This window comes from Hyaena hyaena, unplaced genomic scaffold (assembly GCF_003009895.1).
Source record: "Hyaena hyaena isolate Hyena2069 unplaced genomic scaffold, ASM300989v1 scaffold_856, whole genome shotgun sequence".
NCBI lineage: Eukaryota > Metazoa > Chordata > Mammalia > Carnivora > Hyaenidae > Hyaena > Hyaena hyaena.
In genome coordinates, this window is record NW_024081491.1 from 206,829 (window position 1) to 218,836 (window position 12,008).

The 12,008-nt window shown below is 55.3% G+C and overlaps 1 protein-coding gene across 1 annotated transcript in view; it reads right to left on the reverse strand.

Annotated features, from left to right (window-relative positions):
* Window positions 1-718: 718 nt before the first annotated feature.
* NMT1 (N-myristoyltransferase 1) overlaps window positions 719-12,008 on the reverse strand; it is a 31,382-nt gene continuing 20,092 nt past the window's right edge. Inside the window, exons 4-12 of the mRNA XM_039220069.1 lie at window positions 9,862-9,980; window positions 9,189-9,280; window positions 8,211-8,327; window positions 7,251-7,421; window positions 6,328-6,436; window positions 3,653-3,823; window positions 2,883-3,050; window positions 1,777-1,914; window positions 719-1,107 (exon numbers count right to left, since the gene is read on the reverse strand). Of these exons, the coding sequence (XP_039076000.1) occupies window positions 1,087-1,107; window positions 1,777-1,914; window positions 2,883-3,050; window positions 3,653-3,823; window positions 6,328-6,436; window positions 7,251-7,421; window positions 8,211-8,327; window positions 9,189-9,280; window positions 9,862-9,980 (1,106 nt within the window). The 3' untranslated portion in view covers window positions 719-1,086. The remainder of the gene's footprint in view (window positions 1,108-1,776; window positions 1,915-2,882; window positions 3,051-3,652; window positions 3,824-6,327; window positions 6,437-7,250; window positions 7,422-8,210; window positions 8,328-9,188; window positions 9,281-9,861; window positions 9,981-12,008) is intronic.

The window sequence follows — 12,008 nt, forward strand, 5'->3', positions numbered from 1 at the left end:
GAGGGACTGGAAGGCACAGGCCACAGGCTGGCGGCTGAAGAGCTCTGGGTACCAGCCCCATGCCATCCTTGGCTGGACACCCCAGGGTGGTCAGGGTGCCGGCTCTTCGCTCTAAGAGGAGCTAAGCAGGGATTGCACTGGTACAGTCTCCACAAGGTCCCAGATGCTACAAGGAGGTCAAAGGTCCCCTTCAAACTGCCAGTCACCCCAGGCAGTGGAACATCAATCTCACAGGGGGCACGTCCGTATAAAGTTGGCAACAGCTGGCTAAAGAGCCCTTTAAAATCGGTTGGCAGGATGACTTCCCACAGGGAGCAGAGCGAGGAGGGAAGAAGGGACTCCGTCTAAGCAATCTGTTTCCACCACAGTCCCCGCCGCCCTCCCTGTTTCAGAATACAGAAAAGGGCGGCCCCACCCAGGACACCGCTTGCAGTTCTGGGAGCCCTGAGCCCTCCCCAAGCCCAGCAGAGTCCCTCCATCTCACCCTGCCTTCTCGAAGATAATCATCCCAGCTCATCCAGAAGAGAGAGCAGTTAAGATTCCCCACATCCTTTCTCCCGTTCCCCTAAGGAAAGTCAATGCCTGCTCTCAGAAGGACATAATTTACGGTACCAATATGTGTCTGCCTGGCACTGTCCTTGCACTCTAATTTTGAGGAATGATCTGGATTCAGTTTTTCATTAGAGACCAAGCATCCTTGTACATTTGGAACATGAAAGATATTTAAAATATTTATATATATATAATATATATATATATACTTTTATTATTCACCCGTTAACTCCATAATATGCCAATCACGAGCTAGTTTTCAGCAGTTACATTCCCTTGATCACGGCTGCGTGAGGATGTGATTAAGTGGAAAACAGGGAGGCCAGAGACACGGCCAGAGGTGACATCGCGCAGCCTACGCCATCACAATGCAATACAATTGTCAAGTTCAGCGGCGGTTTGGTAAAGCCGGTTCAGTTCTGTTCCCTTTGCCAGGGATTCTCACGTCTGTGAAAATTGGACCGACAAGTGGTGGGGTTCCATTTCCTGGTTTGAATTCTCAGTGGCTTTATCCAGAGTCTCACTGGCAACTGATTACTGTAACACCAGCCCAACCTAGGGGAGCCAACAGGGAGAGGCAGGGTTGAGTGGACAGCCATCCAAAGTCTGTCCCACGCTCCCACCCGGTTCAGAAGGTCCAAGGAAGGAGGTCTGCACAGTGCCGCCGGGAGCCCGGAGCCCTCACTCAACTTCCGTGAGGGGCTACGGACGTCACCCAGGTCCTTCAAGGAAAGCAACTGCCAGCAACCTGAGCCTCACTAGTCACGAGGCCTTGCCCCCGGCTGGTCTGTCCCTCATTCTGTAACTGCTGAGGACACCACAGCCCCGCGCTGCCCTCTGGGGCCAGCACAGCAGAGGAAGGGCTGAGGGTCACACGGGGATGAGGACAGTGGCCCGGCACAGAAGACACCTCATATCCTTTGACTGTAACCCTCCTGGCTGAGCGTGGGCAGCCTGACTTGCGGTTCCCCCAGGCGGTCCTGAATGCCCTGCCTCCAGCCAGCCGAGGCGGCTCACCTCATGGGGAGAGAAGCTGGAGACAGGCTTGCTGCTTCTGTGTGGCTCTGGGGCCTGTCCCCTCTGCCAACCCCACACTTACTGCCGAATGGGGAATGTGGACTCTGCTGATCCGGCCCTCAGAGGGAGGGGACTTCTCAGGGGCCCGAGCGCCAGTGACCAAGGGCCCAGCCCCATGGCCCCGTCCTGCTGGAGGCGAGGACATACCTTCTCTGCCCCCATGCCGGGACACTTCCAGTTGTAAAGGTAATACTGCAGGTTGCCATCTCCTATGCCGAACTTGAGCTTCTCTAGGAAGGTTTTGTTCTCCATGAGATCCAGGGCATTGAACACGTCAAACCCTTTCTGCACAGCAGGGAAAAACAAGGACAGGTGAGGAGAGACCAAAGCTGCCTCGCCCTCCCGCCTCGGTCATGTGCAAGCTGTTATCACACAGGAGGCCGGGACAGGATTGCCCTTCAGAAGCTCCAGCCGCATCCACGTTAAATCCAGGTTCCGGCCAGCACCTGCTCTCCGGTGGAGGCGCTTGTGACACTCGGAACGCCGCGCTACCTGGCCTCTCCTCGCTGGCCCTCCGAGTGCACCCTCCGAGTGCACCCTCGCATACTCAGCATCCGGGTCACTGCTCCTGCCTCCCCCAAACACTAGTCATTAGTACAGTCTTCTCTGGGGACCAAGCCCGGAAGCCCTTCCTCTGAGAAGCTGCTCCTATCAGACACCTCAACTACTAGGCCTCCAGGGTGGACCCTGAGACTAGGCAGCTGACACACTGCTTTGAGACCATGACAAAGATGCTTCCGAAATCTCACCAAGTTGACCAGAAGGTCTGACAGGGCACAGACTAGACTGGCCACCATCTGGCCGACCCCTGGGGGCTACTCTCAGCTCAGGCAGGACCCACGATGAAGGACTGACTGACGCTGACCTCTTTGGGTCTTTTTTTTTTTTTTTTTTTTAAAGTCTGAGCCCCTCCCCCCATGAGCTACAGTCAGCCACTCCAATGACTCACCACGACAGGGACTAATCTCCCCACTCCCATGCTGGGGAAGTCGTAAGAACCCCTTTACTCCCGGAGCAGGCCTGGCTATTCAGGCTCCTTGGCAGCGCCTCCCGTGAGAATGAAACTCACTGAAATAAATCAGGAGTTCAGTGCCTTCACTTCATGTGGACGCCCCTTGCTCCCTCCTAGTTCTGAGCCGCTGGCTGAGAAGTGCCCGGGCCCCTTCCTAAGCAGAGGGGGAGGCTGGCTGTGCTCACCACTGCTCCCACTGCCCTTCCCCAAGCGTGTCCAGGACCTCCAGTCTGCTTCTCACCATTTTGGCGAGAACAAGGGCGTCGCTCATGAGGTCTAGAAGAGGGGTCTGGGTGTGGACGTTGTAGAAGGAATAAGCAGCCTTTAGACTCTTGTGGGTTGGATGATTCATGATGGTGGAGGGAAGCGTATAAAAGCTCAGGAAATCTGTTACTTCACCGTTTGCATTCTGCAGGGAAAACAATAAAAGGAGGCAATGTCACATGTGCGCAGTGGTCCTGCAGCCTGGAAAGCGTTTCCTATCGCTTCCAAGCCTCCCGCGGGCAGCTCTGCCCCCTCAGACGAACAGGATGTGCAGGCAGGAAAGAACACACTGGCCGAGGGCACCCGAGGACATAGCCAGGAGGAAAAGGCGGGCCGGACCAGGGGCTGTGACCCTGTTGAGCTCTCGCCCTGTCAGGGACTTTGTGCAGCTCACACTCCCCTACACTGCATCCCTGACGCCCGGCCCGCGCTACCTCAAGCCGGGACACACAGGGAATTGAAGGTTTACCTGAGGAAGAGGGACCAGTTCTCTTCTACTGTGTCACCAGTGGGGACTGGGGATTGGGATAAAAGAAAGAAGGGCCTGTGCCAAGTCCAGAGGGTACCGTTTTAGCAGGTACAAGCTACAACTTCCTGTCTTCAGGGAGGACTCAGCATGGAGGGTCGAGGAAGTCTAGGGTGCCAACACTGCCATCGGTCGGCTAGGTCTTCAGTCACCAAGTGTGAGAAACCCAGCCGCTTGAGGGTGAAGCCTCATGGGGGCCCAGCACTCCCCTCCCCACTCACCTCCACCACGAAGGTGTCAATGATATTCTCCTGGGGGTAGAACCAGTGCTCCACCTCCTCCTGGCTCATGACCGGTGTCAGGTGGAACTGCTTCAGGTACCTGCTGAGGAGCTGGTGCACTACTGGAATGTCCTTTTTCTCCATTGGTCGCAGCCCAGCTGTCTTGGGAGTCTGGAATGAAGGAAGACAAGATGGCCTCAGCTGTGCCGTGAGCGTCTTGGCCCCTAGCCAGCCCCGCAGGAACCGAACACTCCACAGTCTCTCTTCCTGCCCCACCCCGGTCCGTCCACCCAGGCCCTCAAGAGATCCTCAGTCACCCCCGGCGATGGCCTCTCGCTTGCTGCCCTACTGCTCAGGTCAGGCGCGAGTCCTGCCTTGTCGGGGTCTCCGGCCCTCCCCCTCCCAGCGGAGGCTACCCTCTCTGGCTGCGGCCATCGCTCTGATCGCTCATCCACATGCTCAGACCACCTGCTTAAGGAAACACAACCCCTCACGCCCCTCCCTTGCTCGAAACCCCCTAACACGGAGCACAAGCCCTTCCACCCTCCAGACCAGCTGGCAGTTCTGAGTGTCCTTTCTGTCCTTCCAGCCCAGTGGTTCTCAACAGGGGCAACTGTGCCCCCCCAGAGGGCATTTGACAATACTCTGCGACATTTTTGGTCAGCACAAGGGGGAGGGGCGTCACTGGCATCTATGGGTAGAAGCCAGGGAAGTTGCTAAACATCGTACAATGAACAAGACAGTCCCCGTGACAGAAAATGACCCGGCCCCACACGTCAACAGGGCCATGATGGAGCACACCCCTCATGGATGCGCTGGGGTAGGCCGGGCCCAGTGCTACTCGTCAGCCTATTCGAGCCTTTCTTGGCTCCTTTCCTCCAAACCCTCGCCATCTCCCACTGGACTGTAGCCGATCTCCTCCTGTGCCTGTCTCTGTCCCGCAGCCTTCGAGTGTGTCACAGGCCAGCCCCCAACCCAGGCGTGCCGGAGCCCATGGGCCGGGCAGAGCCCACATCAGGGGCCCGCGGTGCCTGTCTGTTTGGACCCTGCAATGGCAGCGCCTCCAGCAGGGCCTGCTGCAAGTTAGATTCCAAAGAAAAGCACCAAACTCCTGGGATTTCATCCTAAACCAGGATCCCCACCCCACAGCTGCTTTTTCTTAAGAAAGGCTTCCATGGAATGAAGCCATGTGATGCTCCGGAGTAAATACTGGTACTGACAGCACATCCCCAAAGGCCCAACACACAAAGGTGGGGTCAGCCAAGTCTGAAAGCAGGGTGGGGTTACAGTTTCTGCACCTCGGTGACCGCCTGATCCAACTGCTTCCCTGGGTAGAAACTGTTTCCAAAAGAACAGTTCGAGGATCTCTCCCCACCCAAATCCTGGTGAATCCTGAGGTCTCCAGGGAACACCCACTGACCTCGTTTCTACATGGCGGCTCCCATAGTGACACCTCCAATCCTGCACTGAAAGGGCCTCTCACCCCCAGGTGGGAGATCCAGATACATCCTAGCTACGACACCACTGTAAGAATGTTCTTGCCTGCCTAAAACTCAGAACCAATCTGTCATAATAACAGAAGGAAGACTCCATCACAGCTCCCCCAGATCTGGTTTTTGGGGCAGCATCTAACCGTACTGCACTGTCTCTCAAATCTGGACACTGTTGACCCAATACAGGATGAACCTGATGCCAGGCTGATTACGCCAGCTTGGTGGCTGACCAGTCCAGGCGGGTGCCCCTCTGGTCTGCAGGTGCTGAGGGGCCGTGCCGCCACAGAACAGAAGAGCCCTCAGGAAAGACACACGGCCTTCAGAGCACAAGGATCCTGAAACCATGCACAGCTGGGGAGCGAGGGGCAGCATTTCTTTCACGGGAAATTCGGGGTAACCTGAGACCCAGAGCAGAAAACCAGCACACTCAAGGCTGCCTTGTCTTTCACGGGCCAAATGTGAACGGGGTGGGGGGGTTGGTGGGGATGGGGAGGGAACAGGATTAGAAATAGAGGCTTTAAGGGGCACCTGGGTCGCTCAGTTGGTTGAGCATCCAACTTTGGCTCAGGTCATGATCTCATGGTTCGTGGGTTCGAACCCCACTTTGCGGTCTGTGCTGACAGCAAGCTCAGAGCCTGGAGCCTGCTTCAGATTCTGTTTCCCTCTCTCTCTACCCCTCCCCTGCTCATGCTGTCTCTCTCTCTCAAAAATAAATGATCAAAAAAAAAAAAAAAAAAAAAAAGAAGAAGAAGAAATGGAGGCTTCCTTAATAGGCTGGGGTCACCCCTCCTTTCCCTAGTCACCAGATGCCCCAAAACTTATTTATACTGGGCTCTGGGGGGCACTGCAGGCCAGTGATCAGATTCACCTTGCTTTTTACCCTTCCCTAAGGCCAACATCCCAGATTTGGTGTCCTCTGAGCTCATTAACAGATGCAGGGAACCCGGCCCAAGAGTAGACACAGGAGAACCGAGAAAGTCAAAACTAAAACAAGACCCTCTGCTAGAGACAACGGGAACAACAGGGACAGGAAGGCTGGGAATCCCGGAACGATGAAGTGGGTCCCTTTTCTGATGAGCTCCCGCTCCCATGGCGCCGCCAAAGCCTTGCTGCGCTCCTGCTGAGGGCCGGGCTCTCCTCGGCCTCGCCTGCCCCTGCCCATCACCCCAGAGCACCACTGGCCTCTGGCAGTCGGTAGAGCTTCATGGTACGCTGCATGGTCATATTTCTGCTCAGGTGGGAGAACTTCACTTCAATCAGCTTCCGCGGGTTTAGGGACCGATGCCAGTACCTGTGGGGACACAAATGTCCTGTCCTCAGAGGATCCTGGCCAAGTCCCAAGGAGGGGGATCGCACGGAGCTCTCCGGACGGCCAGCAGGTGGCGTGAGAGACCAGTCAAGGCCCCAGGAGCAGTGGCCTCACTGGGCACTCCAACACTCCCCCCCCCTCCAACCTCCACCAGTAAATGCAGAGCTGCCACAGCTCTTCCCGGATTTTCTATTTATCTTTCCTGATTTCAAAAGCCACTTCTCTGTTACAGCAGTTGTCTGGGAAGAGCAATTGTCACTTGTGGAATGAAGTTTCACTGAAAAGCATTCTAGTTCTCGGAATGTTTACCCTCACCCTCCCTCCTCTACTGCCTTTGCCTGCTGTTTCCCTTCTGAATTTCTTGAGGCAGAGGCTGTTCAATTGCTTCAAACAGCTTGTGAGGCAGAGGCCGTCCTTGGGTCACACGGGGATCACACATGCTCTCTTCGGCCCACATAATATTCAGAACTGAGCCAACCACGGAACACCTCTGGACATTTACCATCCAAATCCAGATTTGGGCTGGTCCTTAAAAACTACAACCAAACCCCAGCAGACTGAGTTCCCATCTCCAAAAGGCAAGAATGAGTAGGGGTGGAGAATGGCTAAGCCCTGTGGACAGGGCACTCGCTCTCCAGTCTGTCCCTACAGCCTCCCCCTTCACTCCCCGTGCTCCCTACATGGCTTCCGTGGGCACCCACCAGCCACCTCATCAGGCAGGAGACAGGCCGGCGGCACAAGCTCCTCAGCAGGAGCGGCACGCCCGGGCCGTGAGCGCCCCCCAAGCGGTCTGTACCTGCAGGTGCCGACGGGCTTCGGTAACACCACGCCAGCAGTGTAAACAGCTTGGAAGATGCCCTCCAGGTGAACTCGCCGGGTTATCTCCCGGATCAGGACCGGAGCCACCCTCTTGGAGCGCAGCTTCTTGTGGACACACAGGAAGTTGATCTCCACCATCTTCTTCTCTCTGGAGAGAAAGGGAGAGCGCCCAGTGACCAGACTTCAAGTGGGGAAGACACCCCCTCAAGCTCTTGGGGCCACCGTGTGTGGGGGCCGTCAGCTCAGGCACATGACCCGCCACCACTCCCACCCCACAGTAGGCATGTAGAGCCGCCCGACCCTCCCGCTGTTCTGCTGCATGAGGCAAGGAACCCACTCCCTCAGGCAGACCGCGCTTTCCATGGGAGCGGGCCTCAAGCACATCACTCTATTTGGAGGCACTACCAGGAGTTGCAGGATGAGGGAGCCCCACCTGGAGCGGCCAGGGCACCTTAGAGGAAGTCAAGGGCTACCCCGGAGTTCCCAGGGTTCTGACTCCCACTAGAATGCAAGGCCTGCAGGCCTGGAAGACCGCGGCACCCAGTTCTGATGTTTCCAGGGCAAACGAAGAGCAGAGCTCAGAGGTCCCGTGCAGGTTTGGATGCTGAGGCGCACCAGCTCTGGCCTGTTTCTGAGGCTGCTCAAGTGCACCACCATGTGACGGGTACAAGTGCAGACACTGAGTCCCTGCGCAGCTAGCACGCGGGTCCTCAGGCTGGACTCCGTTCAGCCCAGAGCACAAATAAGAGAACCAGCAACGACTCAGAGCAAAAGGCCTGGTTCCTATTATGAATTTCTATCCCCGGGACCCAAGTTCCCTCCCTTCACGGGATCTTCACCCTTTCTTTGCGGAAGATACTTGTATCTTCCCTCGCTTGCAAACCAAGCTGGATGGTGGGTAGGAATATGGGGGGGGCGGGGGGGGGCCGTTGCTTACGTGTCATAGATGTGGATGTTTGCTGGGATGGCACTGATGAACCCAACCAGTTTCCGACTCGAGACCACTCGAACCCCACAGTGCCACTGGGGAAGCCAGCCAGGCGGCCGGAGAGCCCTGGAAGAGAGACCGAGGCCGCGGCGGCTGCTGACCAGAGGGCTGGGCCGGCTGCTTGGGCTCCACAGCCAAGTCTGTCCTAAGTGCCTGCTACACCTCCCTGGGAGTTACCTGCTAAACTCTCCTTAGGGCCAAGCCCTCCTGAACACACATGGGATCGAGCCAGAGCCCCTTCCTCCTGCTCAGCCCCTTTGGCCTCCTTACCCACCCAATCCAAGCTGTGATACTAAGGCCTTTGTGGCATCGGCACCCAGAAGAGATTACTGTGTTATATGGTGACTTTGTGTAAAAAGGGAAGGGGGGATGAGACCTACTGAGATTTCAAAAGAAAGAAGACTCATTTCCTATATGAAAATGGCCTTGCTTGGCTGAGCCATCCAGCCTTCTGGGGCCACGTTTTGTATCCAGGAGCGTAAAGGCATGAGGCTGAAATGGAGATGGACGACTGCCTGGAAAGGGAGGGCTGGGTGGGCATAAAGAGGGGGTGATGGTGTCCGGGGGACAGGTGGAGACCAGAGCTCTGCGTTCTCTGTGATTTCTCAGCCACTGTCTGAGCCACTGACGCTCAGTGGCCTCCAGCTTAAGCAGTCAAAGTGAGTGAGCATAAAGTCACCATACAACACAGCAATCTCTTCTGGGTGCCGATGCCACAAAGGCCTCCTTCCCCCAGTCATTCTGCCTTAAATAAGGTTTTGATTCTTAGCTCCACTGGAAGGAACTCTCTCTCCTTCAGATGTGGGAATTCAAAACAGACACACTAGCTTGCATCTGAAAGCTGGTTCTTAGCAGGGATGAGGAAGCGGGCCCGCTGTAGCGGCCCTGCCCCACGCCCACCCAAGCCAGGAAGCCCTCACGGCTCACCACAGCAGAAAGTCCGGGGAGTAGTCGAACCGGAACATGTTGTCGTCATCCTCCACGTAGTTCTCGTTCAGGAGGCCGTAGAGCTCTTTTAGCTGCAGAGAGAAAAGGGGCGGCCTCAGAGCCACTGTGCCAGACAGGGGGGCCGGCCCCGACACCCTGGGGCTTGAAGACTTTCAGAGGGACAAGGCAAACTATCAAACACCACGTTTCATCTCATAAGCCCTTTCCACTCCGGGCATGGCAGGGACTGTCTGGGAGCAAGCACCCCAGCTGCACAAGGGAACCGAACCACTGAGAAGTAGAGCGGCTGTGACACAGGTACACAGAGGAGCAAGAAGGTCAATGTCAGCCAACTAACCAGCCAGGGTGTTGTTAAGACAAGAGATGAAAAGATGAACGAGACCAACGAACACCTGGGAGCAAAGGATCACTCTGGGGAGCTGTGGAGACTCTCACCCTGCCCGAGAAGCCGAGTGCTCTTTCATGTGGTGTCTCGGGCAGGCCCCAGACGTAACAGACGGGGGGCCGGGGTGGGAGAGGTGTGTGTCTGCCCCGACCTGCTTGGATTGGCTCTCAACAGAGCTCTTGAAGAAAACTTGAGGAGCATCTGTCTCTGCATGTACGGCAGCAGGGCTCACTCAATCCACATCGCGGCCTGCCCAGGCCTACTCACCACACCACGGTCCCCCAGGTCCAAGGCATCCCAGGTGAAGCCCTGGGGCAGGGTGTAGGGCTCCTGGCGGATGTTGTCTTTGTCAGGCTCCACGGGCCCGTGCGTGTTCACCACTTCTCCTGGAAGAAGAGCACAGAGCCTCACCCTCCATCTCCCGGGGGAGGGAAGGGGGCTCAGCTCAGACATCGACCACGGCAAATTCCTCCTGTCCCTAGAAGCCCTCCAGCTGAAGAACACTCTGTGCTTGACAACTGCAGACCATCTCTCCAGCCGCCCTCAGTCCCCAGCTGAAAGCCAACTCGTGGCAAAGTTTCAGAACAATCGCTAAGATCCAAGGTGCTTGGTTGTTTTTGGAAATTCTTTAAAAAATTTTTTAATGTTTTATTTATTTCTGAAGGAGAGAGAGAGAGAGAGAGAGAGAGAGACAGCTTGAGCAGGGGAGGGTCAGAGAGAGAGGGCGACACAGAATCCAAAACAGGATCCAGGCTCTGAGCTAGCTGTCAGCATAGAGCCTGATGCGGGGCTCGAACCCACGAACCGTGACATCGTGACCTGAGCCGAAGTCGGACGCTTAACCGACTGAGCCACCCACGGGCCCCTTTTTGGAAATTCTTTTAAATCTCCCTTCGGTTACTAAATGACAAACATTTATCTTGACTAATTTGGCTTCCTGCCTCCTGGCTGGTGTAAAAAACAACTGCCTTGGTCCTGGCTCAGGCCCATCAACCTGGATGGATTTATAAGGAGTTGCAACAAGGCTGCTTTTGTGTCAGCGGCAACAATGTACTGGGGCCCACTGCTGAACCAGATGATGGCATCGAGGCGCCAGGCTCAATTGAGGCCCTGTCAGCCTTGGCTTTCAGCAACATGGGCCAGTGAACTGCTGCCGCCAACTTGGTCCCTCAGTGTCTACAGGCTGAATCACTGAATCTACACAACGCTGCTGGGAAGTTACCCTTGCCATGACACCCCCAGGCCAGACAGACAGCCCACCTCTGTGGAGTGCGTGGAGAGCGCTTGGGAGTGTCAGATGACACAGCCCTGATGCCCACGCACAGCCAACTTGGACTCACGTGTGACAACCTGAACGAACCGACCACTTAATTTTGGCCCTTGGCATTATTTAGTTTCTACAATCCACAGGTCATTCACCCTCACAACTGGAAGAATGTCATGTTTAACACATTCCGAAAACAGAGCCTTCAAAAGGGACCCACACTGCTTGCTGCCAGCATCAGGCTCTGTACACATGAGGCACTCAATCTAGGCTTTTCCTGACTTTCAGACCCCTGACCCAAACGTGTCATTCTAATGTGTAACAGGTAGCTGCAGACCCTCCTGGGTCATGGTCCTGTGGGGCATCAACTGTGGAAATGGCCACCTCAGGCTATGAGCTGAGGACGACACTATTAGGACCGACCATCTAACTTTCTCTCACTTAGCACATTAAGTGAGCATCGCCCTGCTTCAGACATCATGCACTGGATATTGCAGGGAAAGACCAGGTCCCTGTTCCCACGAGATGTACCATCTTCTGGTGAATATTTCATGAATGAGTCATTACCAACATGCGGGAAAGTACAAGCAACGAAAGGGGCACAGAGCAAGGAAGCATCCAGCTACCCCCTATTTACATCAGGCTCCCCAGCAGGTTTGTTTGGGAAAGAGATTATAATTCTCCTTCCTAGTTTTGAAACTGGCCTTCTGATTTATTCATAAAGTAGCCCTTGTGAATTAACGGAATAGAAGTCAATCTAATTCCAATTCACCGCCATGCAAAATTTTTGGAGCCCACAAAGCCGAGGGCTAGACCCTTGGAAAGTCCTAAGATTTCTACGCTAGTCTTGTTGAGGTGCTGGTTGATGTTCCCCGCCTTATACGGAATTTATACCTTTTCCAAAGTACATTGAACTCCAGAAACTGTTTTTTGTTTTTTTGAGGGTAAGCTCGAGCTGGGGACAAGGGCAGAAGGAGAGAAGGAATCCAAGGCAGGCTTCACACCCAGCACAGAGCCCAATGTGGGGCTCGATCCCATGACCCTGGGATCATGACCTCAAGAGTTGGACAGCCACCCAACTGAGCCATCCAGGCGCCCCTAACTTCAGAATCTTTTAATTTTTTCCTAAATGATTTCCATGGACAAGACA